Source organism: Babjeviella inositovora (assembly GCF_001661335.1).
Source record: "Babjeviella inositovora NRRL Y-12698 unplaced genomic scaffold BABINscaffold_14, whole genome shotgun sequence".
Lineage (NCBI taxonomy): Eukaryota > Fungi > Ascomycota > Pichiomycetes > Serinales > Babjeviella > Babjeviella inositovora.
This window is the reverse complement of record NW_017566851.1, coordinates 293,801-320,760: the sequence shown is the minus strand read 5'-3', so window position 1 is coordinate 320,760 and position 26,960 is coordinate 293,801. Positions and strand designations below refer to the sequence as shown.

Here is a 26,960-nt window from a genome sequence, read left to right as displayed (position 1 = left end):
CAAAGCAGGAACTCTAAAAGGCAATATATGGAACTGGCGAAAATCGGTTCTAGAGGGCTCGATGGGACTGATTTAGTAGGGTGCTAACAAAAGTCCTCTCGGTTTGCAATTGTGGCTATTTTTTTTTATCTTCCTCCTGACGATACGGCACCTGATAGCGCAACACGTTACCCGGCCGAGCAGGTGCACGACCAGGCTTTAAAGACAAGCGAGGCAGAGATGTGGAGTGGCGAGGAATCGTAGAGATAACCTAAACCATGGTATGTATGAATGGCAAGAATTGCGCTCAGGGGGGGTTAGGAGGTGCTATCATGTTGATCGGTTGGGGATATCCAATGTAGCACTTGCCGTACAAGGGTAGGAAGGCGGCGGGTGTCGTTGGTTGAGAGCCAAGACTTTTTGACGACAAGTTGAATCATTTGGTGGACCTCAGACTTCATTGGCAGATGTCAGGTTTTATTAGAAGGTGTCAAGTTTCATTGGCTGATCGTTTCTGGACATTTATCAGCTGATACACTCGGGAATGATAGCTATTTCACATATTACGCCTATTTTTGCTCCCCTCCTCGTTTGGTCCGTCTCACTTAATAGTCGTCTCATTCTATCCGCCTATCAAAGTGATTGCCATTTCATTTGGTACGTCTATTAGAATACCCATCTCATTTTATGTTTCAACGTTCTATTCGCACGTTGACACGATTCGCAGTGCTATAATCCAAGATGGCTTATTGGCGACGACTTAGTCCTATGTATGTTGACGGATAGGTGTGGCCAACTACAGCTTTCAACATTGTGGAAGCATCTGCTTAGCTTCGAGACCCCTCCTTAAAAGCTAAGCTCTGCTAGATGGCAGAGCAAAGTCATAGATGTACCTGGAAGGGGTGCCCCTTGATTTTTCTTCCTGAATAGTCTTAATTTTGGCACTGAGGCCACCCCAAGGAACGAAAGAAATTCGCAGAATACTGGTGATCACCTTTTAGAGAAAAAGCACGGTAAAAAAAAGTCACTAAAACTCATTGCAAATGATTACAATGCTCTCTATCCATACTCCCATTCCCTCCCAGCCCGATCAAATCTCACTGCCCTTTCAATTTTTCGAAAACTAACGTTTTAGTTGAAAATCCGCCAGCTTCAGAAGCAGAAACAGGAACAGGCTGCACGAGAGGCAGAACAAAACGGCTCAACCGTCTCTACTGGCTCATCCAGATCGTCCTCAGTCGCGGTCTCGGCCGCCAGACTTCGCGTGCAGAAAGATATCACCGAGTTGGACCTTCCGGAGTCTATTAAAATAACATTTCCCAGATCAGACGACACAATGAACTTCCAGCTTGTGATCAGCCCGTGCGAGGGACCGTATTACGGCGGAAAGTTCCCCTTCTCCATCGCCATAGATGACAACTACCCGATCGAGCCGCCTAAGATCAAGTGCGGGGTCAAGATATATCATCCGAACATTGACTACGAGGGGAATGTGTGCTTGAACATCTTGCGCGAGGACTGGACGCCAATTTTGAACTTGAACAGCATCTTTATCGGCCTCCAGTTTTTGTTTTCTGAGCCTAACGGCCACGATCCGTTGAACAAGGACGCTGCAAACGACTTGTTGAAGAACAAAAAGGCGTTTGAGACGAACGTCCGCCGCAGCATGACGGGCTCGCACGTGAATGGCGAGACCTTTGACCGGGTAGCGTAGCCTCCGAGTCATTAGCTTCACCAAACCGATCATAATTGAATATAGGTCTATATTTCCAAATGTAGACCTATCTATATTTCCAAATTTAGACCTATTTGTATTTCCAAATGTAATGGGTCTCGACTCGTATCTAAAATATTGCAGATTTTTCGGAGCATTCCCCCAGAGAGTCTAAAGATGTACGTTTGAAGGAAAGAGTTAGAGGTTAGGATGCTGTGGAGAAAGTCAAGTGGATCAAGGGCAAAAAAAGTCGTTTACTTAAGCCCTTGTAACCTGCATAGATTACATACATGCTCCTGTGTGCTATAAACCTTAGATGCCGGGTAACAACTTTCTTTTCTGGGGAAGAGCAAGCATATCTGGAGGCGACTATACTTTGCAATTTCACATTTGTACGATAGTGCACCATCTTCCTAAAAACTACAAACAATCTAATAGTATGTCTGATAAATATCCAAATACCCCGCAGGGTTCCACACATCCCGACCTCCCGAAGTTTGAGGACGAGTTCAAGTTACAGAGGCCACAGAACGGCCAGGCGCCAGGTGCCCAGCCCAACTATCCGACTATCGGCGAAAGAGATCGGCTTCCGGTGGGCGCTTACCCCGAAATGAAGCCGTATTTGGATCCTTTGGCTGGTAGCAGTGATGGAGGAATGATCCCTACGCCTAACCATCCGATTTTCAACCAACCCCATGGGAGCCCGGGGCCCGGAAGAGTTCCAGGAGCCAGGTTTGATGATCCCACATTACCTCACGGAATGGATATGGAAATGATTGGCAGTGGGCTACCGGGGAATGTGGGAGGGAACATGCGACCAGGTAATGCGTATGGGCCTGGATACGGAGGCCGTCCAGGTTTTAGCAATGATGGTCCGCCAGGGTTTGGTAGGGGAAGTGGTGGCAATGGGTTTGGTGGTGGATTTGGAGGTGGCAGCGGTGGGCCTGGTTTTTGAAGATATTGACTCTCTGGATGAGGGTGTGAATGAAAAATAATATAGGCATATAGCTGAATTGTTACAGTGCCAATATACATCACAAATTGCAAAGTGAATGTCGTATTAACGGTAGATTACTGTAAATTTCTGGGGCATAATGATACTCTATAATTAAAAGACTCAATGTTCCGAAGCAAGTGTTTATGGCCGCTCTGGACGAGTCCAAGTCTACACCGTTTCTAGGCAATGTTCGGCTTACTTCTAGGATAATAAACTGTATGCTTTTAGTTTTTTTGTCTTGACATATAACGCCAAAGATTTTCCATTTTACCGTTATGGTACGTGATTAGTAGGCATACGAACGGTACATGGCATGCGGCCCTGACAAGAAACTTTACCTCTCTTACTTCGGTTTCCCTTATTTTCTATTAAATCATAAACCTATAAAAAGGCGAGATAATCTATATCTCACAGTGCGAACTGAAGAATTCACTGCGATGGGTGGCAGTCCATCACCAGGTAGCCCCCTGGGTACACCTTGTGCCATTCATAACCCTCATGGAGAATCCAGCCATCCAAGAGCCCTGACCGTCAGAACTGCAGATCACTTAAAGTATTCAGATCCTTCAGAATCCTAAATTGTTGATCATTCAGTCTCCAGGTGATTCCTCACGCAAAAACGGCTAGCAAACTGCCATCCTTCTCATTCTTGTAAATATACACCTTGCACTCTCTATAATCCACCACGCCGTACCCCTCTGTGCTCAAAACATCTTTGGAGAGCTTGAACAAAACGGCAGCGTCTTCATTACCACAGACCCCGTAATGCGATAACGAGTAGCCGCTGGTATCTATGAGCACTGCACCCCTTATCGGTTCCGTGCCTTGGTCATGGTTAGTCTGTGCTGGGAAAATCTCTTCCACCAATTGTTGTAATGAGGACATTGTGTGTGTGTGTGTTGTGGTAGGGAAGAAACACCAATGTGGCGAAGTCATTTGGCTACGTCTGATATAAGAACAATCCTGTATGCTGTACAAACGCTGAAAAAGTTATGGCTGCCAACGGCAATGTGAGACCCTATAGACCCACTGTTGTATTGCATTCCCTCCTTAATAATGGCTGCAGAAGGAGCCAGGTGTGAAATATGTCAGGTGGAAGTGTCAAAATACAAGTGTCCAAAGTGCCAGATCCGTTACTGCTCCCTTAAATGCTTCAAGTCCGAGGCCCATAGCCACGAGAACCTCCCAGAGGCGGCCAGGCCGGAGGCGCCAGCGGTGCTAACGGCAAAACCCCCTGAAATCACCTCGGGGTTTGATAAACTCTTGAAAGACAAGAAACTCCTCTACATGTTGCAATTCGCGTCGTTGAAGACGCATTTGTCGACCATCCTCGCCATCATGAGCGACGCGGCTATTGCGAACGAGCCCACGGCGGAGGGTCGTAGAGAGATCGCCAATAAGAAGTTGTGCGACTTGCGGGTTGGTGGCCCGGAAGAAAACTCACTCGTCGAGGAGTTTTGCAGTCGGGTGATTGAATTAATGGAGCATTAGGCTGTAATACAATTTAAGACAAGAGTAACATTGGTAGAGTGCTGCCTATTGTGAGCTTGAAGAGAGGCAGGAAACATTTCTGCATTGAATCTCACCAACTCTCTAAATACAGTCTTGGGTTAATACTCTTTTATCCGTAGATTATGTCAAGCAGATAGAACATAACCGCTAGCATCTACACCTCCAATAACATGCATTTAAACAAGTCAATGGTGAACTAAGTGGCAGTCCTTATCCACGGCCAGTCCCCACCTCTCTCACTCACCCCGGTCCTTTATTTAAAATGCCGCACGGGTCCGCATCTCTGACACCTTGCGCTCAACCTCCTTGACACTTCTATCCAAACTGTTTGCAATCTTGGCCTTCACCGACCCCGGCAATACACCATACATCTCCACTAAGTCGCCATCCACCACGCCCTTAACCGGCACATAATACCCCCGGAAGATCAAGTGTTCGCGGCCGGTAATACTCTCGAAGTTCTCTCTCATTGCGGTTTCCAATTTGGTAAAAAACGCCACATCGTGCTTGGTGGCAATCGGTGCAAGAACCCCAACCAGACCCTGGATCCCGGTGTATACCACCGTCTCAAGACCTCCCATCGTCATTGCCCCGCGGGAAAACGAGGTTGGCACATCCTGGAGGTGGAAGTGGCATAGGGCATTCACTCTGTGCGGGGCGCCAGCCAAAAACGCCGTGTCCACAAGTCCGTGCTCGTCGTCGGAGAGCCTCGAAGTCGTTTCGGGACAACGCACAACCCACACATTTCCGAACTTGTCGCCTCCAATCACGGTGTCGTAGTCGAGCATCGTCATCGCGGTGGTATTTCTGGCGATGGTGTCATCAGCGAACGCGACGAACGCGTTTTCACGCGGCCGGTATACACAGAAGGTCACGGACTGCCGGACATCCCCCACGATAACCCGCATCCCTTGCGTGGCAAGCTTTACGATCTGTGTGACATTAAGCCGGGAGGATGTCTTCCTCAAGAGCTGCTTCTGGCCCATTTCATACACCCGCAAGGTGTCCTTCATCCCCACGAGCAACCGCCCCTGGAACTCAGCCATCGCGAGCGGGATCGCCTCGAGCTCGGTGGAGTGCAAGAACTCCACCTTTCCATCGCGGAGCTTGTACGTGTAGAGGAATGAAGCGGAACTGGAGTTGGGAGCGAGCGTCTGGTTCTGCGAAACGGCGACAATCAAAAACGCCTCCTGGTGGAGCTTGAAGTGGCAGTGACAGGCACTAAAAGCGGCCAAGTTGTGTTGTAGTTCAACCGTATCTGTGGTTTCAAGCGTTTCCGAGTCAATCACTTCGAGGCACGAGCCCCAGCTGCCGGGCTTACGCTCATACCCAAAAGCACGGTACGTCTCTGGATCGACGCCCTCTTGGTACGGCGACCTGACTCCATGGTCAGCACCAATGACATAGAACGACTTTGGCCCCTCCACAATAGCCCTCGGGGTGTACCGCAACGGAACAGAGGTGATGTTCAAGTCGTCATGGGCATTCACCATTGTGAAGATGGTCAATGCCGTCCCGTGGACCCCCACCATGCCCAGCGGACAGTCCTCGGAGCTAAACGCGCAGCCGTCTGCCAACGCGTGGTACACCAACGGTGTGAGCTTGAAGGTGCTTCCGACAACGTGACCCATCCAGGCTCTGGTGGAGAACGCCATGATAGTGACGTGACCATTCACCACGGCTGTGGATAATGTCACAGGCTTCGGGCCGAGAAAGTAGGTCCGTGAATCGGATAACTGGCCCGTAAGCTCGTCGACCGTGGTCCGAACATACACCCCAGTTTCGAGCCCCACATGGGCGTACAACGTGAAGGAGACTGCGGCCTCAGTGTCGGGCAAGGCCAAGAGGCGCAAGTTTGCAGGGTTAGACGCCAATACCTGAACCGAAAGCATCTCCATGGTCGATGTAGGGTCCACCGAGACAATTCGCAACGTCTGGTCGTCACAACCGATGGCGAGTAGTGAGGAGCGCAACTTTCCGGGAGCGACATCACCGAGCGACATTGCAGTGACAGAAGAGACCATTTCAGCCCGCTCGTTGTATTCGTTCAAGTTATCCGCCTCATCAATTTCAAAGTAGACAATTTCCCGGTTGGATAATGCTATGGCGATCTGGTAAGGGGTGGTTGTGGCCACCGCGATGCGGACACCGGCTGGCGGAAACCATTCAGTAAGGTTACCGTGCTTTAGGTGACGAATTCCATGCTCATGGATCTGAACGAGAGCTCTTTCGCCGAGCTGTTGGACCGCAAGCGTGGGAGAGGTCAGGAGGAACCCCGAGTCAGCAACTTCTTCAACCGTTTCTCCGATAGAGAGGACAAGAGTCGACGCTGCGAAGGAGAGCACGAGGTATTTGTCATACTCGTCGACCCGCGCGAGCTTGGTTGTCCAGACGCGCTGCGCTGCCTCGGGGAGGTTGGAGCTGACCAACTCGCTGACTTCTAGCCCGTGGGTGAGCTTCTTCACCGCTGAGCGCGCAGACTGACCGCATAGCGCGACGATATCCGAGCCCTTGAGGAGGGCGCCCGTGATGGGGTTGAGAGCTTCGATCACGTCCACGAGGGCCAAGTTATCAAGGGGTTTGGGATGGAACGTGGGGGATGTAGAGGCCTCGTCGCCAAGCTTTTCAAACTGATAGAAGTGCTTGGCTCCGGTCTCGGTCTCGGCGTAGAGGAACCCCCTCTTGAGAACGATTAGCGACTTGCACACCGGAATAGTATCGAAGTAGCGGATGGTGAGGGCCGTCACAGAGTCGGCGTACTCCACCGTGAGCTTGAACAAGTCGCCGAGCTGCGACTGCACGAGTACAAAGAACTCGTTCTTCATCTTGGGGACCACAGCCGCAACCACGTAGGTGTCACTATCCCTTTGAGGGAGTACGGCTGAGATGGTGGGGTTGTTCGGGTGGATGTACTGGACGGAGTTTTTTCCGAACGCGAGGACCCCCGACGGGCCGTCAGAGCCACCGGGGATACTCACGAGGTAGTTGAAGGAGGCGTCCACCGGCGCACTGAACTTCTTGAGCACGTGGTTGAGGCCAAGGTCCAACTCGTAGAAGGTAACCGAATACGATGAGGGTTCGTGGTCGTACTCGCATTCGAGCGCTGCGAAGAGCGGATTCTCGTAACCCACGTCCACGGCGCAGAGCGCGAATGTGAGAATCTTTGCACGGTTTGCCTCAAGTGGTGATGAAATTGTCACCTCATCGCCGTTGCGGTTGACGACATAGACAAGCTTGTTCTTCTCGATTGCCGCTGTCATGAGGGCGCGGCCCTTCGGGTCCGCCACGAGGTACTCGCCGGGGGTGAGACGGCGGATCCCTGTCTTGCCGTACGGCTCCAGACGAAGCTGCGTGAACGTCTGGTGCTTTAAATCGCACTCGAGGAGCGTCATGTGGCCCGAGTCGGAGGTGACTGCGATGTGTTCGCGAGTCGCTCCCGCGAGCCGAAAGCTTGCGAGCGCGCGAATCGTCGCAAACGTGTTGTGGCGAAACACGCGCTCCATCTTGCCCGTATGGTGGTCCGGTTTCCAGAGTTCGAGCACGCCGGGCGAGCGTGCCACGATGATTTCTTGGTGCTTCTGGCCCAGAAACTGGCCCACAATCGCTGCCACCGCCGCCGTCGGTGGCAGAAGCGTGAGGTTGTATAGAAAAAGCGACGGGTCGAGGGACATGGATACAAAGAGGGGGAGTGAGGATGTGACTAAATGCAAGGTAGAGGATAAAGCCAGGACTAGAAAGGAAACTGATAATGAGTAATATTGGCTGTAACCAAGTTGGTATGTATTGACTACAGTGGGTGAAAATAATGTTGCATGTGTGGTGGTTGGGGCACGACCTACCACAAAGAGGATGTGACAATATCGGCATAAGTGGCGGTCAAGAAATATTACCAACTACAATCCAAGGTAGGAACGAATTGCAGGTTTTTCAACCGAGGGGTACAGACCATGTGAGCAAAAAGAGAACCCTCGGCAAGAGTCTGATTTGCATTTTTTTTTTTTGTATCAGAAGGTAGGGTTTACTTTATAAGTTACCCACACCACCCTCTATCCGGGCTCCTGATATAAACCCGACGCCCTCTTTCCAGTTATAATGTTTTTTACAAAACAGGTTTCCTTCAAACACCATTAGTGGCGGAACACACCACTTTGAAGTGAGATCTCAGTCATCTACATTCAGTGACCGTGGAATTCTCGCCCCATGCATTCCCCCCATGGCTCCACAATCCCCGCTCCTTCTACAATCGCCCTCCCTGGCGCAAATCGACAATCATTGTATTAAACCCTCCTAGTTCGCTTCTGTGACGGAAATCTTGCCATTACCCAACATCTTTCTCTGCAAGTACAACTCATGGACTTTCTCACTCGATGCCATCGGGCCGTAGCGTCTATAGTCCTTGACTGCCTGGGCGAGGAGCTTGATATCCGTAAGGGCATCGATTTGCGCTTCAAAGACTTCGCCGAGCGCGGCTAAATACTCGTAGTTGAGCACAAATTTCTCACTCTTGCGCATTGCCTCAAGGGAGAGCTTGCCGGAGGCTTCGGTCACTGGGGTGTCGAATCCCTCACCTGGCCCCAATTGGACGCCCATAGTGGACATTTCCTGGAAGACACCAGCGCGCGAGGCGCCGATAATGCCGCCGTATTGCTTGACCCTGGTTTCCTTGAAGTACTCCTTGTACTCGTCCGTGGTGGCGTGTCTGGAGCCAGTCCAGCCGATCGCAAGGAGTTCCTCTCTGGTCAAATCCTTGACCGTCTTCATCTTCGAGAATCTGCCCATTGGGGTGAAGGTGTACGGGTTGAAGATCCCAGACCAGATTATGAGCGTCAAAATGGCGGCTTTGACCACGTGGAACGCAAAAAACGCGATCTGGCCTCCCTCGCCCATGTCGTTGTGCATCTCGTCGAGCAAGGTGTTTGCCATATCATCGTAGCCCAAGCTGCTCACCAAATAGGCGCAGAAACGTGTAAACTGGTTTGTCATGCAGATGCCCGGGGTTGGCGAAATAAAGTCCGGCAAGTCTGTGTACAACCAGAGGCCCAATACCGAGATAAGCACGAGCTGGGTCTGTAGGTTTCGTTCCCAAAGTGGCACGATTAGCTGCCCGGGCCATACATGATCGGCTATTTTTTCGTTCTGGTCGACAGACTTCAAGTACTGCGGTTTGTCCGCGTCGTACGTGTGGAGGAGGCCCCCGTCACGGGTTAAAAACCCGGGATGAGTCGAGATCTGGAACGCCACCGGCTTCAGGTGGTACAAGATGCTTGGTCTCAACGCCAAAGGCAAAGTGTCAAAGATCTTGTGCAAGTCCTGGAAGCGGTCGTTGACGCTGATGGTGAAGCAGTAGTCCTTTTCGCAGTCACCGTTCATCCGCACGTATATCTCGAGCAAGCCTTCGGCCTCGGTCTCGTTCAAGCCGTTCAAAATGGCTTCTTCTTCGGACATGTTAATGTACTAGCTAAAGGTCTGTTCTGGACGGGTGTAATGTGTCACCAAAGATGAAGTTGGAAGCGTATGGCTGAAGCCTGGAGAAAGAGGGATGGGGGCGTTATATAGCTGAAAATTCCTGGGGTCGACGACTCCCCTCATTGATCACGAGCCGCACAGATTTTTCCGGAGCATCTTTCGGAATCCAACGCCCGCCGGTGCAGGACCAGCGAACCCCCTGGTCTCGGCGCGATCAAACTATCGGGGGTGTGACTTTATGCGGTTTGATCAATCACGATAAGCTGTATCGCCGATACTAGTAAAATACCGTGATTGTATCCTGGGGACTTTTTAGGTTCATATGTGAGGTCACTAGCGCGGCAGACTAAGCTATGCAATCCTAGGCTATAATATATATCCGCCACGTAACAAGGCTCTTCCTACTGGCAATCATTCCGTTTATTTTATCTTTCCCCCATGCCATTTTTACTTGAGATCTTCTGTGAATCTCCATCGAGTCTAAGGCTTGGAAACTGAGAATGACCTGACATCGAGCCATCACCCGAGGGGTTTTCCCCGCATCGACCTGTACACATCTGAGTGTATAGCCGCTTGTGTTCTCACCGCCGGAGCATACACAAGCGGCTGATAGAAGCCTAGTGGGTTATTCTACCGTAACATACTGTCCAATCTGGGATAATACACGGCTGTGGTGGCAGGTACTTGTTCAAGACGTCGGCATGGATAAAATGGCAGCCTCCTCTTGGGGGGTCCCAGATCGGCCTTAGCCGAGGCAATGCAACAATGGGGCGTCAGTCATCGCATCTGCCGTTTGATAAAAGGGGCTAGAATATACTATCCATAGCCTTTGGTAGAGCCTGAGAATGATAACAAAAACCGAAAAGCAGCTAGGGAAACAGATAAGGAAGCAGATGGACTAAAGACTCGCTTAGTCGCTGTAACCGGTACAGTGGGAGGTTTCAAGTACGGGGGTTCCCGCAGTTTCCCCTACTGTCTCATTTTTCATGCCCTTTCCTGACTTTTTATATCTTTTGACTTTATATAGTTAGATTTGGCTTCGAAGATACAACTCGGAGTTACTCAGAAGCGCGTTTCGGAGATAAGCCAGTTAAAAAAACAAACCCACCCCACGCGGGATTCGAACCCGCAGTCTTCCACTTAGGAGGCGGATGCCTTAACCATTTGGCCAGCGGGGCGGAAATGTACTCGTAACTTGGAAAAATGCACCTAAAGCCCAGACTAGCGCCTTATTATGGCGCTAAAATGCTGGATTTTGACTCGTCATTACTCTGTAAATCAACCAATGGATTGGAATTTGAGGTTAAAATATCAAACCGGTTACCTTTATTTACTCTAAAAACAAGCAGGTTTCGTTATTAGTGCTAAAACAAAGTGTGAGAGTCCCAAGCTGACAATACCTAACGTTCAAACCTCATCAGTGTCTCCTCCCAATCAACGAGTCATGATTTCTCCATATTTTCTCACCAAGAGCTTCCTATAATTCTAGCCTTTCAGCTAGATAAAAATGGCATTTCCTTAAATACCCACGTAGTGTCTTTCATTCTACTTGAATTCCTCCTTGAGCACCCACCCACCTCTCTCCTTGCTCCAATTGGCAATCAGTCGCAACATCAGACGCACCGTGGCCATGTCCTGTTGGCCCTTCAACTCTAACCCAAGCGACTCAATGATGGCACCGGACTTGCTGAACAGCTCAGGTTGCTGGCTCAAATATGCGGAAATGCGCGCCACCAACTCGGCTTTTCCCACGTCTTCCGTCATTTCCTGTGCCTGCTCGTCATCCTTCTTGCTTCGGAGCTGTTTTAGGATCGACAGCGAGGCAATTGGGGAGGGTGAGGGTTTGGAGAATATCCCGGGTGCAACTTTCTTAGCAAATACTCCAGAGGAAGGCTTCAGAGAGAATATCCCGGGAGAATTCAGAGAGAATATCCTGGGAGTTGTCTCGGCAAAAACACCGGTCCGCACAGGCTTGGATACCTCCTCCGCGTCACTACCCCCACGCTTTCTATTGATGCTGGCATTAGACCGAACAGTCCCAAAAATCGTCCGCTCCGTGGCCGAAACCGCCTTGGCTCCAACCAGCTCGGTCGGAGTCTTTCCTGCAAAACCGTTTCTTCCCGTCCAGGTTGGCACCCCTATCTCACCTCTGGCTCTCCGCCGCGACCGCTTCAACGCCTGAACCGCCTCCTCCGCAACCCTGTTGGCCTCTCGCTCGGCCATTGCCGAAACCGGTGACGACGCCAGCATGATTGAATCATGTTCCAACGCACTGTGGATCCCTGATGAAAGCAACCCCTCCATCACCTTCTCATCCTTGTCCACCTCTTTCTCTCCCTGGAACTTTTCTAGCCCCGAGACCCCCGACATGCTTGCGACAGAGTAGAAATCATCGTCATTCCCCTTGACCAACTTTGCCAGCCTCCGCTCTTTTCCCCCAAACGCCCTCTCGGTCCCGTTGAATAAGTCTGCCGTTTCGGAGCCCTTGTCATTCTGGTCACCCAAGGTGAACAAATCGTGTAGTTCGTTCATCTTGAAGAACCGCCGCTGTTTGGGATCCTTCAAGATCTTATTGGTCAAGAACTGCTTGAAGATTTGGCGATGGTAGATCTTCTCCTCGATGGATCCGGCGATCATCAAGCGATAGATCGTCACGTCCTTCTTCTGCCCCAACCGCCAGGCTCTTTCCCGTGCTTGCATGTCAGTGGACGGATTCCAGTCCGGATCGTAGATTATGACCCGGTCCGCCCCCGTGAGATTCACCCCCAAGCCTCCCACCTTGGTGGTGAGCAAAAACACCGGGATGCTCGCGTCTTCGTTGAATGCATCCACAAGCAACTGGCGTTGTCCGATGGGTGTGTTTCCGTCCATTCGAAGAAACCTGTAGCCCAAGGTAGTGAGAAAGTTCTCCAAAATGTCAAGCATCTGACGCGTCTGCGAAAAGAGCAACGTGCGGTGCCCCTCTGCTGTCCAGAGATCGAGTAACGTCCGCACCACCTGCATCTTCCCGGACTTTGCGGGATCCCCGTACCCCTTCTTCCGCTCAAGAATCACGCGATCGACCAAATCCGGGTGGTTGCAGATCTTGCGAAGAATGTCCACCCCGTACAACATCTGGCGCTTTCCGCTCATGATGCTCTGGAGGTCGCCCGACTGCAAAAATTCCTCGTATTTCCGCTGCTGCCACGCGGTGAGCTTGCAGAAAAGCACCATCTCGTGCTTTTTTGGCAAGTCCCTCGCCACATCGGCCTTCAAACGGCGCAACAAGTACGGCGCAACAAGGTCCCTAAGCACCACCGCACACTTGTACCCCGTCTGGACCTGGACATTGGTCGCGTTGGCATAGCCCCCGAGGTTGATGGGCACCGAAAACTGCGTCTGAAACACCGGGAGTGTCCCCAAGCGGCCAGGAAATACAAAGTCAAAGAGCGACCAGAGCTCTACGAGGTTGTTCTGGATGGGGGTACCCGATAGAATGATCCGATTGTGGGTTTTGAGCTGTTTGCATGCGAGTGAGATGGCCGAATCGGGGTTACGAATTTTATGGCCCTCATCGAGCACCACGTAGCCCCATTGGCGGGGAAGGATGTAGCGGGAATAGATCCGCAAGCCCACATAGGTGGTGATGAGCACGTGGCCCTTGTTAAAAATACGGTTAACGATTTCCTGGGCACTGGCATTCGCTTTTGAGCCCAAAAGACTGAAAGCCTCCAGCTCACCTTCTATATCTTTCTCTAGCGCTTCAAGCTGCGGTTTGCTCATTCCACTACCGGTCGCGTGGAGAATGACCGTGCGGAGCGGTGGCCACCAGCGATGAAATTCATTCACCCATTGGGCGAGTACTGTCGCTGGGCAGACAACTAGGACGGGCTTGGTGAGCCTTCCCGAGTAGTGGAGACCGGCGAGAAAGGCAATGATCTGAATGGTCTTTCCCAACCCCATCTCGTCGCCAATAATGCCCCCGGCCTTTTGCTGGTGGAGTTCCCAGAGCCATTGCACGCAGGTTTTCTGGTAGTCGAAGAGGGAGGGGTAGATGTCGCCGGGAATGCGGAAGTCAGAATTGAGGACAGCATCGGGGATGGTGGGGTGCGGACGTTGCCACTCAGATTCCATCTCTGAAGACCCAGAGTCCACCTCAGATGTTTCGCTGGTGGTCTTAGAAGTCTCGTAGATACTTGCCGCGGTACGCGCAGCAGCTCTGCGCTCTGCCCAGTCACGGAGTCGTTTCTGATAAAACAGCTCGTCCCCATCGTCCATATTCCGCTCCGAATCCTTTTTAACGATCACCCGTGTGCGTTTCCGGGGTCTTGTGTCAGAATCAGATTCCAGCTGTTCAGTGGGTGTGAACCTTCGCTTGGTCCTGGGAGTGTATTCGTTGTCGTCATTACTATCATTTTCATCAGCATCGCTTCCAACGTCGTAGTTTTCATCGTCGTCACTAATAACCTGAACTGGAACATTGTCACGATCATGCTCGTGAATCCGCTTATCACAGGCATCAGGGCCCGTCCCACTGAGACCACTAGGATTTATTTCATTCTCTTCTCCGTGCTTTTCAACAACCAGGGGAACACTGGCCGCGGCAAACCCGGGCGTGCGAAGGTGCTGATGCGATACAACATCCGAAGTATCGTGGGCAAACGCGGTGGCGTTGCCGAATGCGGTTATCTTCCCGGTCCGTACCAAGAACTCGTTCCGGGTTTCTGACTCCAATTGGGCACTACCTGCTCGGTCCATCCGGCCCTGGATGTCTGTGATATCCTTCTGTACCGCTGCCAACTCGTTCTCCTGGCACCACTGGATCTCGCCCGTGAGGGTTCGCCTTTCGGAAATTTTTGTTCGGGGGCTGGCTAGTTTCTTCTGCATTGCATAGAGCTTTTCCTGGACCTTTTTCAACTGCACTTGGGCCTTTTCTAACCGTTTCTGCTCGATTTCCGCCTCCCGCTCGAGCATCGCCTTATCGGCGCGCTCGCCGATGTGCCGCTCCAACGAGTCCTGAGACACTAGCTGGATTCCAAACGCTTCCAAATCCGTAGTGGCCGTTAGTTGGGGGCTATTGGCTTCAGACATCGGCACATAGAAGGTATGGTGAAGTGTGGTGGGGGTGCAAACATAGGGTAAATGGGGCAAAAGTTTTAGGCTCAGATTGATAAGGAACGGCTGTGTGCGGCGCACGACGGTGCCAAAAGATGGCAAAATGAGTTAAGCTCTGGAAGGCGAAACCTTGGATTCTTAGAATAGGTGATTTCTGAAAATTACATCCGGCAAGATAATTAGCGACAGTACTCTAGCACATTATACCTTTGTCATATAGTATGCTACAGTGTACTGGTATATACCGTACATTGTTTGACGTATGTCCAATTTCAGCGGCAGTCGAAGAGCTGACCGTGGCCTATTAGGATGGAGTCACTACCAATTTAAACCTGTAAATCTCTATATGTGGTGTAAAGTATGCTCTAGGATGGGCGAGCGGGGAGGAGAATCTCTCAGCAGTGGGTGTATATAAGTATAATTCCAGCCTTGACCGCGTAGCAGGATGATGTACAAATATATGGGTTTAAACATGCAATATTGGAATTTAACTTATTCACAAACTTGCTATTTGGAGTCAACGCTTCGTTGCCATGCCAAACGGTGGAAATCGAAATAGCATCGGCTAAGAGTAATAGCATTAGGGGCCTTCGCTGGGTATCTGAATAAGAGGACAAGCCATTTCTCAGATTGCCCTTCCAACATGATTCTCTAGTCACTATCACGATACAAGATTTCGTTTATTAGGTGGGGGGGGCATGCAGCTCTAAAAGACGCATGCATGCTATAAAATACAGAGGGCCGCACAGGCGAATGGAAAGAGAGTGAAGAGCACAAAAATGAAATGGCATGGCAGAAGTTGAGATAACCTTGTCAAACTGCAAGACGGTTGACAAGCGAGCGCCGAGATAGTACAGAAGAAACGTAAAATATCGAAGCCAATGAGACAAATGCGGCGGACAGTGAAAGACCATGACGACAGATGAGAGTCATGAGACTCACAAAGGAATACCATGGTAACACAAATGAGAGTAAGGTAACACAGATGCTAAAAAATGACGGGGTGACTGCGGGTGCCACACCTTAGGACATACTCTGATCATCACTCACCATTGTCTCCTTACTGCTCCCATCAACCTCGCTCGGAGCGCCAAACTCACACTGCTCATACTCCGCAATCTCCGCCTCGGTCTGCGGCCTCATTCTCAACCACCTCATGCGGCTACCGCTTGCGGACACCTCATTCACCTTAAACCCAAAGCACTTGAGCTCGAATTGGCCGTTCTGCGTGCGGTTGTTGATCATGCGTGCCACCTCGGGGAAAACCTTGAGGAACATTCCAGGGAAGGACGTTCCAAAGAAACTACCATCGATATTAAGGTACTTGGACGACGACGGGAGGTAGATATCGTTGCAACAGGCGCAGTACAAGCGCACGGTCTCCTTGCCCGGTTGGTCGTGTCTGCCCATTGGCAACAACGGCATCTGCTCACAGAGAACACGCGGACACTTTCCGAACTGGCCACTCTCGAACTTGGCCGCCATCAGACCCAAGCCCTGCTTTGTGAGGATAAAACGCTGGTGGATGAGCCCATAAAGCAACTCTGCGCTGTGTTCAATGAGCGGAAGCTGGCTCTGCTTATCAGCAGGCTTGGTTTCCTCCTCCGAGTCGAAATCGTAGTCGAGAATCATATCGAGCGCCTCACGGTAGTATGGCACGATGGCGGCCAACCCGGTCAAGTTGAAGTCATCCTCGATGTACTCTGCAGGAATCTGGGCAAAAAACTCGTGCCCAAACAACTGGCAATATGTCGCAACCCACGACTGGAGCTCTTCTGACGAAGTCAGATCGTCCTCTTCAAATATTTGCTTGCTCATGGCGATGAGGAGGAAGAGAGTACGTTGTGCGCCAATGGGTGGAGATGTTTGAAGTAGACAAAAATTAGCGGTGGTGAGGACACGACCGAATGTGAGTTTTTGCAAGAAGCGGGTCTAGGAGTATGGGTAAACTTAGCTATTCATCGGTGGATATGTTTGGCATTATATAGCGGGTTTATTTCCGGATCAAATAAGTATGGATAATTGAGGCCGCCGTGGTGCGACTGTTGCCTAGGGGCCACGTACGGCCCTTATCTCCACGACGCCCTGCGCACGATCCTTTGATTTTTTCCGAGGCGAAATGCGACGCGTGCGAATTAAGTTGGTGCAGTTTACAGGCATGGTTGTTACGCGATTGTGTATATTGAGCGTTTAGGCTCGTCAGAAATTCCAGATGAGAACCCCCTTCTATTTTCCGCGAGTGGTGCAAAACTAGCGTCTGTTTGTTGGCAACGCCTTACTAGGTGAGAGTATGCCCGGGGTTGGTAACCCGGACTGCAGGCTACAAGAAAAAAAAGAGTTAAAGACAGGCCGGGACGGCTAGAATTAGTCCGTATTTCACAATTTATTTTAGAAATTCTAATGCTTATTGGGGACAAAACTGTTCAGAACCAATTAAAGGTGGGTTGTTATTAAGCATTATCGTGGCTGTATTAATAGGTGGTTTCTTGTAGATAATCTCCAGCCTATACCTCTCAGTCCTGTGGTACTCACCAATGCGCGGCACAAATTATGGAATCTACACCCTGAAGGTGCCTATCTAAACCATTCTACAAGATGAATTTACGCTCGGATCGCTACACACAACGGACTCTAGTTATTAGTCCTTTGTCATCGGTGGTGGGAATTCTACAACTGCAACTTAACTAAAGTAGGACCTATTTTAACTCCTCAAACAATATCCAACGCTTTCATCCGCCTCCTTTGGCATTCACTACATCCCGAGAAAACGTATCTATTTAACCTCTTCCACCTTTGCCACCTTCACCGGCTTCTGTACCTCCTCAGACAACATGAACCGCACCATCACCTCGATCTGCCCGAGAACAGCTTTCACAACAGCACTCCAGATGGTTAAACCGACACAGCCCGTAGCCATGAACGGCAACGCGAGACACCAGTCGATCCAGGCTGGAAACACGCCTCTCTCAATGTAGAAGAACACCTGCTTGCGGTACTGATACCTGAAGAACCACAACGGCGCGGTAATAGATGCAGTGATGGCATAACTAACGTACTTGGCGAACTGCGCCTGCCGTGTCGCCAATTCACTCTCCAACTCGGCTTTTTCCTTCGTTAACTTATCGAATTGGCGGTTCAACTTGGTCCACCTAGCGTAGTGGTCTTGGGGAGAAATTGCATTCTTTTCCTTGACAACGTGCGCAATCTCCGCGGCTTTAGCTTGGTAGGTCTTGAGCTGGCTGGACGGTGAGAAGCGGACGTATTGTGCCCACAACTTCTTCTGAATCGTGTCCTTGGTGACGAGCTTAACCGCGAGCTGCGCTAGCAAGAGAAAAAGTACCGTAATCACAAGCGTATATGATTGCATGGTAACGGTATGTATAGCTCAGACAGATGGTAATATTCCTTATCGCTGCTAACAGGGCTGTTATAGGAAATGGTGCAGACAGACAGGTCAGAATTGGTATCGTTGGGCGTGACAAGATATGTGACCTGCATAGAGACCGTGGGCCTGAACTGTGCTAGATTATTCTGAGCATCATCAGTATAGGTGTAAGGTTTATTCAAGGCGTATTTTTGTACACATATTTATTTTAAACTCCTTTATACTTTGACTCCATCAATGTATGTGCTCAAGCTAAGCTCTTAGTGATCAAATGTACTATTTCATACGATCTGAGCCCTAGCTTTACACTTATATAATGATTAAACGGGAATCAAAATCGAGAATCTCGAGCCAAGGGCATTTCTAGATACGTCATCAGGCAGTAGTACTTTACGTCTCCCCTCCGGAAATACCACCTTATTAACCAGTAATATTCGCCACTAACCGTCTTGTCTGCTTTTTAGGCTTAGCTCAGAGCACTTGGATGTGGCTTAATTAAACATCATCGGCTGTTATCGCATGCTCTCGGTTCGTAAATATTAAAGCGAGTTTCTGTGAAACACGTCTAGCTGACGGTCATACACCTCACAAAACGGATCCGACAGAACTAGCCTGTACAGTCACGATAATTCTAGGAAAGGCATCACTTGCACCTGGCCGGAGAGGAATAGATGGATGGAACGTGCCTTACGTATCCACAACTCACGACCAAAAAAAAATGATCCTAGGATCTGAGTTGGAGCTGAGGACCCAGAACTATCGCTGGGGGTACCATGGAGGCCATTCCTGTCTTCATTAGCCTCCTACCATGTCACATTCCCCTGGGCTTCTACGAGTTTCGCATGACCATGTTGCGGAGCTCGTACAAGTACTCGTATTCATAGTCAGTACTGTCGAACCACCCTCGCACCTTTTTCTCCCAGCGAGCCTCATCCAGCTTCCATCGTTCGGCCACCTGCGATGGCACCTTAAACTCATCTCCCACACGAAACCCGTCATAGTCGTCGTTCAACTTCATCCGGCTGGAGACGTTACGGAGCGACCGCCCTAACCGGGTGTCCGAGCTGATCTTCTGAGGGCTCTTTCTAGGACTCAGGGAGCCCTTCACATCCTTCAAGTCGTCCAATCCGGCAAACACATCGTCGTCTGCGCGGGTGAGACTCACCCAGCGCATGCTCTGGGGGTCAAAAAGCATGTTTCCAACAATCTGTTGGTCTTTTGCGCCCTCAAACGGAATCAAATCCGGTTTCCGCGGCTTTTTCTTTGCTCTAGGCTCCTCGAACCGGAGAAGCTCCTGTTCGTTGCCCTCCCATTTGTGGAGCTTTGCGTTGTATTGCATCTGGATGCCGTACTGGGGGCTTATAGGCACAGGCTCTGTATTGATGTACCTTAAAAGGCCGAGTTTTGGCTTTCGGTGCTTCTTCAACGTCTCCTGGAACTGACGCGATGCCTTTCTGCTGAGTGAGGCAAGTGGCAACGACGGAATCGTGTCCAACTCCGTACCATCACCATACCTCCCTAGATCCGCCTTCTTAACCTGGGCTGGCTTTTTGGACGAAAGGTAGCTCCGCAGGGCCTTTTTGGGAATCCTTTTACCATGCATATAACGGACTCCTAGTGCTTCTTCGTCAAAACCAGTCAAGATTCCACCATTGACCTGCTCTGAAGTGAGATCAAACCCGTCTGAAAAGTCCTCACTGGCGCTGGAGCTCCGGCTGTCAGGCCGAAACTGCTGATATAACTGCTTCAGCTCCAACTCGGCTTCTGCCACCAACCTTGCGAGCTTCGCTTCAAACCGGTGCCGCAAATCTGTCACCTCAGCTAGCTCAAAGTCCATGTCCAAGTCCGTCAATGGGGTGTCATCTGTTTCAGAGTAGCTGGAACTGGAACCGTTCCGGACAAAATTCACCAGCTTCGGATATTCCCGATTCAGAGGCTTTGGGAGAATTCCTGTAAAGTTATCGGGGATCTCCAAGTCGTCAAGGTCATCTACATCCCGGGCAAGAAGGGACACGGCGGGGCCTCCGTTCTTTGTCAACGTCGGGGTTTCCTGGGTCAATGTCAGAGGTGGCTCAGCAAACGGATCCGGTCCCGCTGCGTAATCCGGTACCGCTATTTGATTTAGCTGCCTTGAGAGGTCATCGAGCGTGATCAACTTTTTGGCTTTCGGCGGGGGATCGAAGTCCGAGTCGTCGTCTTCTTGGAATCGTGCCAAGACCTCCTGGGATCTGCTTTTAGCCTTTAGTGTTTCAGTTTCCTCCTCCATTGGGTGTGAGGGAGGATGAGTGTGTTTGGCTGGTTTATGAGGTTATGTCGGCAGGATTAGCGCTAGATCTTGATGTTATAATGTATATCCTGCACAAAAATTATAGAAGTGTGTGCCATGGAGCTGGAGAATGACAGGCGCAAAACTGCGCTAATTATATTATTTATATTAGCAGGGTTGAATTATTATCATTGTAGCAGTGAAATGACTAAAGTCTAGATAGTGGTGACTTTGATAAAAAATAAAAAAATTGATTTTATTACATACAGAGCTAAACTCAAGATCCATAAAAGGGATATCTGGGAAGCCTATTAGAGCGAACCATTTAGAGAAACAAGAATCTTCCCCGTACTCAATTTTATATGTACACATGCAAAACAGAAAAAGTGACTTTTCTATTTATCTTTTTTACGGATAAGATGAGATTTATATAACTCATTATAATAGCTGTTTTGGTAATTAAATCCTGGGGATTACTATTGTTTTCTTGTCACCAGTAACCGCTACGTTACCTTTATCTCTCATCAACGAATCTCAGGTAGGCATACATCTATAATATATTGCAAATCAACGTTCCAAAATTCCCAGAACTCATTCAACAACGCCCCTGTACAACTCCTGAATCACATTATCCTTCAAGATCGTTTCCTGGACGATCCCCTGAACGTCTTGCGGGGTGACACGGCCGTACCAGACGGCACCCCTCGTATTTTCTACCGTCTCCTTGGCTGCCCACTTCTTGTCGAAAATAAGCACGTTGCCGGCATAGACGTGGCCCCCGATATGTGAAATCATGCCCACTTTCCAGCCGTTTGGGTTCAGGTCTGGGTCGTAGAGCATACGATTTTCTCCAAGCACCGCCTCAAATTCAGCCGCGATCGGTGGCGCAAGCACACCACAACGGACGTCTCGCTTGGCGTGGCCGCAGATAAGCACCATCGGGTTGGGGATGGCCTCGCTAGGAAACTCCTTCACAGCAACCTCCTTTCTCTGGGCAGCTTTTAGTACAAAGGGATTGTACACCTCCTGGGCTTCCGTCTCGGGTTTCAAGTGGGATGCCATAAACAGAGGCACGTCCTGCAACGAAATCTGGAAGAGCTTGTTATCTGGATACAACCCCACAGAAAAGTGACCTTTCTTGGTTAACACGGGAGAGGGAAGCGAGCTGTTGGATACCACAACCGGGTGGAACGGACTGAGCAACGTCCGTTTGTGAAAATTCATCTCCGCGACCAAGGTGCCCGGCTGTAGCTCGATTTTGGACGGCCAGTCGTGCGCATTTTCGCCTGTAAACACCACCAAATGTTTCCAGAACCCGGATTTGGTTCCGTTCAACGGCTTGGTGAGATCAATCTGCGAGTCTTGATCGAACAACGGGATTTGGCAGTAGGTGCATCCGGTGTCGTACGTGGGTTTCGGACAGGAGGCGACAAAGTTGGGGGAAGACGCCATCCCACGAACCAAATGGGCTATAGGCTTGGGTATTTGGCAAAGCATGAATGTTGGGATTAGTGAACTGTGTTATTGATGGTGAACGCCTTTGAGTCTGTAGTTTTATCGCTCAAGCTGAAAACCTAAGCTAAGGCCGTGGCACATAGAGGTACGCGATCGCCAAAAGTGGTTTTAAGTCCGGCCGTATTACCAACAGCGATGAGCCCAGTACGAGAATTTATATAATGGGCGAGTGTCACTGGTAAAAGATTGAGAGAGTAATTAGTTTAAATAATTATACCAACTAAAGGTTACGTTTGTTTGGCCAATACTTAGGATGGCTCAACTTATGCAAGCCCTGGGTGTGATTGGCTTCAGACCAGTCACATTTCCGTCAAGGCTCTTTGCTCCTGGAAAAAGGCTGTTTTGGGGCGTCCCCATCTACATTCCAGTAATGAATAAGTTTTGTATTGGGCGGGCCCGAAAAGAGAAGAAATGAAGTGTGTATAAATATGAACCTGGATGGGACCTCAGGAGAGTCAAAACCAACCACGACTGGACGTATGGCAGTAACTATTATGAGCGCCTTGGAAGCCCCGGGGGTACTATGGAAGTCGGCTAAGCAAAGTGCTTAGTCCAAGTCCAAGAGACCGTACCAGACGTAACCACCGAGGTGGGTACCAGCGAAAACGGTGGAGGCGACACAAGCAAGGACGTACTTGATGATAACAAAACCTGGGATGAATCTAAAACGCATTTTGGGTGATTCTAGTGATGAAAGAAGACGGACGTGGTAGCACTTATACACGCACGTTTAAATTTGGCAACCAAAAACGAGTTGTTCCTCATTGGAGGGTTGTGCTGAGGTAATCAACACGTGTGTTTTGGTAAGTACACGATATATATATTATATGTTATGAGACGTTCCAAGAGTATTTATATACTATTCAAGAAACCCCGCAATGCCAAGTTTTGGGATCAACTGAGGAGTTGGATAGATATTGGACTAAGAACCTGGCAAATCTAGCTTGTGTCTAAGTAAAGCATTGAAGGGTTGATGGGTATTGAACTCGGATTAGTCAACGTCCCCGTAGTTTTGGCTTGATACGTTCATTTAAAGGCCTACACAGGGATTTTTCAGACGAGATTTAGGAAAAAGGAATAAAAAACATGCAATAGCCTGGAAGCTATGAATTTTTGTCTCATCTGGCGCAGTAGAACTTCCAATGGAAGCCGAACTCTGAAGAGGTATTAAATCAGTTCTCCTCATTCAAGGCTCCCTTGCCAGATGCTCTTTGGTGTCGACTTGACTCCCGGAACCTTGACTCTGAAAATTGAACCCCCAAAGTCCTCAACTTCGTCCAACCTGGTCACGTCGTCCAAGTGCTGGTTGGCGGTGGTGACAAACATCTCGTCGCCAGAAGTCCCTCCAAACGTCACACAGCTGATTCTTTCTGCTGGAAACACAAATTCCGTCACAAGTTTCCCCTCCGGGTCAAAATGGAGTACTCTGGACGACGACCAGACGGCGACATAGATTGAGCCGTCCGGCAACATCGTCATCCCATCCGGTTCGGGAGAATTCAAGTCCGGAAGAACCTTCTTAATCTCAATGTGTGGTCTCTTGTTGGATACCTCTCCAGTTTCCAGGTTATAGTCAAACTTCCAGATCGTAAATGTCAAGCTGTCGATCCAGGTGAGCGTAGAACCGGAGAAAGCCATCCCGTTGGGAATGAGACATTCAGAAAAAACTTCATCGATGGAGCCATTGGTATTGATGCGATACAACGACCCCTCTGGCTTCACAGACCCAACACTGAAGTCACTCATGGTCCCCACCCAGAAGTTTCCCTGAGGGTCAACGGTGCCGTCGTTGGATCTCAACGTGGCCAGGGCGTTGGCATATCGCTTTCTATATACAAACTCGCCAGTGACAAAGCTGACAAAGCCATAGCCAAACTGGCACCCAGCAATGTAAACATCTTTGTCCTTGGTTAGTCCAATGACACCCACACTGTCGGGGACCTTCACCACTTCGTGGGTGGCAGCCACTGTAGTGAGCTGCTCTGGGGTGTAGTCATCTCCTTCAAGAAGTTTCACCCGATGGACCTCCCCGGCAATAATATCCACCCAGAGAAGCGTGTTGTTGGCTGGGTTGTAGGTGACACCTTCGCTCAATCTTCCACGGAAGTTTAAAAACGGCTGTGATGTTAGTACGTATTCGCGCAAGAAGCTTCAAAGTTCTTACCTGTTCGATTTTGATTTGTTTCACCATAATAGCGACGGTAGATAATAAAGCAATAGTGGAGAATTAGTGGTTGTGAAGTGAGTACGAAGGAAGTGGCTGTTATATATGCCCTCCGGATTATTCCGTGCCGGGATCACAATATCTGAAATGTGTGGGGGGGTGCTGAAAATATCCGCTCGGCTGAAAGATATTCCCACCTGCATACCAAGATCATGATAACATTGGCCATACACTTCACTCCCCCCACATCAAATTTGATAGTCTTTTGAGTTTTGGAAACCCAAATTTATGAATTTATTTAAAATGTTGTAAAAATCTGTATATTGGCGATGAATTAATATGCTGTAGGGGCTGAAGGCCAACCGTGGGTTGTTCAAATACCCTACCCTCTATCCATACTTTGCAAAGATTAACGTCCGGTATGGACAACTTAAATACATTCTTATGTGAGAGATGACGGATGGTGCCTCTGTCATTCGAAGAAATTATCCAAGCTAGCTACATTTTCAAAAGTAGCTAGTGCCCAAATATCAACGCGACTCAGCGTTTATCAGCCGTCGCCCAAACGGATAGCATGGGTGACAGCTATCTATCCACCCGTATCTGTTCTATCTCGCTGTCTTGCGAGTTTATAAGGGCTGGGTGCATTATCTAAAAGTAACTGCCTTTCCTTCCTCAAGGCTCTCTCTGTTTGCAGTTTTACACTATATTCTTGACCCTTTCATTATATTCAACATCCCTACGCAATATCAACCATTTCCACATCGTCATCCTCGTTGTCCTCAGCATCAGGAACCCGGACAGGTCTGTCACCGTCGGCAGCCCTTTCCTGATCCCGCAACTTCTTGTACTCGTTTTTCAACGTATACTTGGACGTGTATGGCCCCTTCTTGATCAACGTGGCGATGCTGTCTAAGCTCTCCTTAAGATACGACTCGGGTTGTCTGGTGCGCTCTTTCAAGCCCTTCATGGACCAATACTCATACTCCTCAAACAAACGGAACAACAAGTCTAGCAAATCGGTCTTGGGCATTCTGATGGCCCTTCCGGTGCCGTCGGCGTTGGTATTGGCGGATTTCCGCTGCAAAAAGCCGGTGGTGACATGCCCCCCACGTAACGACGGCCCCACGTTCGACTGCGTGATCCCGGGAACCTCCTCCAATAATGTCACCTTCGGGCGCACCTTTACCGTCGGGATCTTCATCTTTGTGATGCGGTTGATGTTTGCAAACCGCGCGTCCGTGCGTGACGGCATCACCTGACAGTCGTGCACGACCGCACCCAAGAGCTTGGTCTTCTTGGGAATCGTCTTGACAAACGGAATGTACCGTCTCATGGGCTTGTCGTCCTCGATCGACGGTACGGCACCCGTCTTGCGCAGCATCGCCTCGTCCTGGCGCTGCTGCCACGCGCGGAAGCGCTGCTTCTGGTACTGCTGTTTGGCCGTCAACGGTTGCAAATCTGGCTGAACAGGCAATGGGTTGACCGCGTGGTACTCAGCCTTGTAGTTGACCAAGTTTTTTTCGTTAAACACGTACTGGTTCATCACCTTGGAGTTGAGAATGTTCACGTCGTACTCCCTGGGGATCTCCGTAGACGGTGTGTTGGTTGCATAGCTGCTCTTTTCTTTATCGATAACCGCATCGATCTCCTTCTCAAGCTCCTTCAACTTGATGTCGTCAATCTCCAACTTCACCCGTGGCCGTTCGTTCGGCTTCAGCGACTTCTTGATCCGCACCATCCCGATCTGCTGGCCCGAGAGCTTATCAACGTTGCCCTTCCATTTCGACGATAGGTAGCGTGGTAACCGCAAGAGCCAGATCTTCTGGCCCAGAAGCGTTGTGTCTAAGTCAAGCGACTCCTCGTCAAAAACATCTTCGGGGTCGAAGTCGATCGCAAGCTCCAGGTCTTTGAAGTCTTCGTCCGAGTCGTGTACAATGTCAATGTCTTCTTCGCGCTTGACCTTTCGCGCCTTGGCTGGCAGAACCGTTGGCGACGACATGGATGAGATTGGGGAGGCGAAAGGAGTGGAGAGCCAAGGCAATGCGGCGTCTCTTTTGAGGTCAGGTTTTTATCATCACGTGAATGGGTCACGCACGTCTGAGTATCGGCTGTGTGTTTCATACCCTAGAGATTTGTTAATAATTATCTATTAACAAATTGCTATCTTTGTTAAACCAGCTGGGAATCATGGGGTATAGTGCCTACCTTTTTTTTTGCTAGCTTAGACAAGTTCAATGGTGGATCCGGCAAGTAGGTATCAAATTAAGCGCTATCGTCCGAGCCCTATTCATGTGTAGCGACAGCATCGGAAATATCATCAGCCTGGGCCTCTGAGAGAGGTGTTATCTTCTGGAAGAATGTTTACAGTCAGAACTACTGTCAGGTGTGCGCTTAAACAACTAAAATTAGGTTTCTATAAAATAGTACGCCTTATACCTGCAATTCTGTACTATACGATGTCAGTCCGATGAGGTTGTCACGGTAGCAAGAACACATTAGTCAAAGTTTTAATCTGGAACTTATTAGAACCAAGGAATCGATTAGACATATATCTTGGAGTTCTGCTTTATATTGGGTATTTAGCAGTGGGTTACAAGCTACACTCATGCAACGTGGGTGAGATAACCTCGACATGCATAATTGAGGCCTCATCCGAACTAGATAAGCCTATCCAGAAAAGCAACCACTAATGATTGCTTCTTTTTCAATTATAAATTTGGAGAAAAAAATGGAGGTTAAATTGGGTACCACACCTGATCAATGAAGAGTTTATCGCTGAGGATTTACTACTGCATGGATACGTGTCAAAAGACTATTCGTAAGCTAGAATAGCTTGTTTGATTAGTATTGACGAGTATTGTATCA

General features: G+C 49.6%; 13 protein-coding genes and 1 non-coding gene across 14 annotated transcripts; 3 read left to right on the top strand and 11 right to left on the bottom strand.

Annotated features, from left to right (window-relative positions):
- Positions 1 to 27: 27 nt before the first annotated feature.
- BABINDRAFT_10035 (NEDD8-conjugating protein) lies at positions 28 to 1,693 on the top strand (the record flags this gene model as incomplete). The annotated part of the gene is made up of 2 exons (XM_019126664.1): positions 28 to 75; positions 1,115 to 1,693. 2 exons carry the CDS (start codon positions 28 to 30, stop codon positions 1,691 to 1,693), a joined length of 627 nt encoding a protein of 208 aa, XP_018983036.1.
- Positions 1,694 to 2,132: 439 nt separating this feature from the next.
- BABINDRAFT_10034 (uncharacterized protein) lies at positions 2,133 to 2,648 on the top strand (the record flags this gene model as incomplete). Its single annotated transcript, XM_019126663.1, has 1 exon — positions 2,133 to 2,648. One exon carries the CDS (start codon positions 2,133 to 2,135, stop codon positions 2,646 to 2,648), a length of 516 nt encoding a protein of 171 aa, XP_018983035.1.
- Positions 2,649 to 3,015: 367 nt separating this feature from the next.
- Positions 3,016 to 3,596, bottom strand: BABINDRAFT_163413 (uncharacterized protein). Its single transcript, XM_019129901.1, has one exon. The coding sequence runs from the start codon at positions 3,573 to 3,575 to the stop codon at positions 3,300 to 3,302; it is 276 nt and encodes a 91-aa protein (XP_018983034.1). The 5' UTR covers positions 3,576 to 3,596; the 3' UTR covers positions 3,016 to 3,299.
- A 150-nt stretch (positions 3,597 to 3,746) lies between these two features.
- Positions 3,747 to 4,181, top strand: BABINDRAFT_169013 (uncharacterized protein; the record flags this gene model as incomplete). Its single annotated transcript, XM_019130625.1, has 1 exon — positions 3,747 to 4,181. One exon carries the CDS (start codon positions 3,747 to 3,749, stop codon positions 4,179 to 4,181), a length of 435 nt encoding a protein of 144 aa, XP_018983033.1.
- Positions 4,182 to 4,459: 278 nt separating this feature from the next.
- BABINDRAFT_41141 (U2 snRNP complex subunit) lies at positions 4,460 to 7,873 on the bottom strand (the record flags this gene model as incomplete). Its single annotated transcript, XM_019132009.1, has 1 exon — positions 4,460 to 7,873. The coding sequence occupies one exon, from the start codon at positions 7,871 to 7,873 to the stop codon at positions 4,460 to 4,462; it is 3,414 nt and encodes a 1,137-aa protein (XP_018983032.1).
- Positions 7,874 to 8,075: 202 nt separating this feature from the next.
- On the bottom strand, positions 8,076 to 9,894 carry BABINDRAFT_163411 (uncharacterized protein). The gene has a single exon (XM_019129900.1). The coding sequence runs from the start codon at positions 9,645 to 9,647 to the stop codon at positions 8,490 to 8,492; it is 1,158 nt and encodes a 385-aa protein (XP_018983031.1). The 5' UTR covers positions 9,648 to 9,894; the 3' UTR covers positions 8,076 to 8,489.
- An 879-nt stretch (positions 9,895 to 10,773) lies between these two features.
- Positions 10,774 to 10,846, bottom strand: BABINDRAFT_t328. The gene has a single exon. It is a non-coding gene; the product is annotated as a tRNA-Arg (tRNA).
- A 367-nt stretch (positions 10,847 to 11,213) lies between these two features.
- BABINDRAFT_41283 (DNA-dependent ATPase) lies at positions 11,214 to 14,738 on the bottom strand (the record flags this gene model as incomplete). Its single annotated transcript, XM_019132018.1, has 3 exons — positions 11,214 to 11,537; positions 11,751 to 13,940; positions 14,121 to 14,738. 3 exons carry the CDS (start codon positions 14,736 to 14,738, stop codon positions 11,214 to 11,216), a joined length of 3,132 nt encoding a protein of 1,043 aa, XP_018983030.1.
- Positions 14,739 to 15,785: 1,047 nt separating this feature from the next.
- On the bottom strand, positions 15,786 to 16,922 carry CKB1 (casein kinase 2 regulatory subunit; the record flags this gene model as incomplete). Its single annotated transcript, XM_019130624.1, has 2 exons — positions 15,786 to 16,694; positions 16,827 to 16,922. 2 exons carry the CDS (start codon positions 16,920 to 16,922, stop codon positions 15,786 to 15,788), a joined length of 1,005 nt encoding a protein of 334 aa, XP_018983029.1.
- Positions 16,923 to 17,464: 542 nt separating this feature from the next.
- BABINDRAFT_163409 (GET complex subunit) lies at positions 17,465 to 18,189 on the bottom strand. The gene has a single exon (XM_019129899.1). The coding sequence runs from the start codon at positions 18,127 to 18,129 to the stop codon at positions 17,536 to 17,538; it is 594 nt and encodes a 197-aa protein (XP_018983028.1). The 5' UTR covers positions 18,130 to 18,189; the 3' UTR covers positions 17,465 to 17,535.
- Positions 18,190 to 18,976: 787 nt separating this feature from the next.
- BFA1 (Bfa1p) lies at positions 18,977 to 20,413 on the bottom strand (the record flags this gene model as incomplete). The annotated part of the gene is made up of 1 exon (XM_019126662.1): positions 18,977 to 20,413. The coding sequence occupies one exon, from the start codon at positions 20,411 to 20,413 to the stop codon at positions 18,977 to 18,979; it is 1,437 nt and encodes a 478-aa protein (XP_018983027.1).
- A 591-nt stretch (positions 20,414 to 21,004) lies between these two features.
- On the bottom strand, positions 21,005 to 21,865 carry BABINDRAFT_172753 (uncharacterized protein; the record flags this gene model as incomplete). Its single annotated transcript, XM_019130911.1, has 1 exon — positions 21,005 to 21,865. One exon carries the CDS (start codon positions 21,863 to 21,865, stop codon positions 21,005 to 21,007), a length of 861 nt encoding a protein of 286 aa, XP_018983026.1.
- A 1,245-nt stretch (positions 21,866 to 23,110) lies between these two features.
- BABINDRAFT_10024 (SMP-30/gluconolactonase/LRE family protein) lies at positions 23,111 to 24,119 on the bottom strand (the record flags this gene model as incomplete). The annotated part of the gene is made up of 2 exons (XM_019126661.1): positions 23,111 to 24,046; positions 24,093 to 24,119. 2 exons carry the CDS (start codon positions 24,117 to 24,119, stop codon positions 23,111 to 23,113), a joined length of 963 nt encoding a protein of 320 aa, XP_018983025.1.
- A 295-nt stretch (positions 24,120 to 24,414) lies between these two features.
- Positions 24,415 to 26,364, bottom strand: BABINDRAFT_163405 (transcription factor IIF subunit). Its single transcript, XM_019129898.1, has one exon. The coding sequence runs from the start codon at positions 26,092 to 26,094 to the stop codon at positions 24,832 to 24,834; it is 1,263 nt and encodes a 420-aa protein (XP_018983024.1). The 5' UTR covers positions 26,095 to 26,364; the 3' UTR covers positions 24,415 to 24,831.
- Positions 26,365 to 26,960: the final 596 nt, after the last annotated feature.

What these genes read in the sequence shown, in the direction of transcription:
- BABINDRAFT_163413 (XM_019129901.1), bottom strand. Translation starts at nt 3,575, where the DNA reads ATGTCCTCATTACAACAATTGGTGGAAGAGATTTTCCCAGCACAGACT.
- BABINDRAFT_163411 (XM_019129900.1), bottom strand. Translation starts at nt 9,647, where the DNA reads ATGTCCGAAGAAGAAGCCATTTTGAACGGCTTGAACGAGACCGAGGCC.
- BABINDRAFT_163409 (XM_019129899.1), bottom strand. Translation starts at nt 18,129, where the DNA reads ATGCAATCATATACGCTTGTGATTACGGTACTTTTTCTCTTGCTAGCG.
- BABINDRAFT_163405 (XM_019129898.1), bottom strand. Translation starts at nt 26,094, where the DNA reads ATGTCGTCGCCAACGGTTCTGCCAGCCAAGGCGCGAAAGGTCAAGCGC.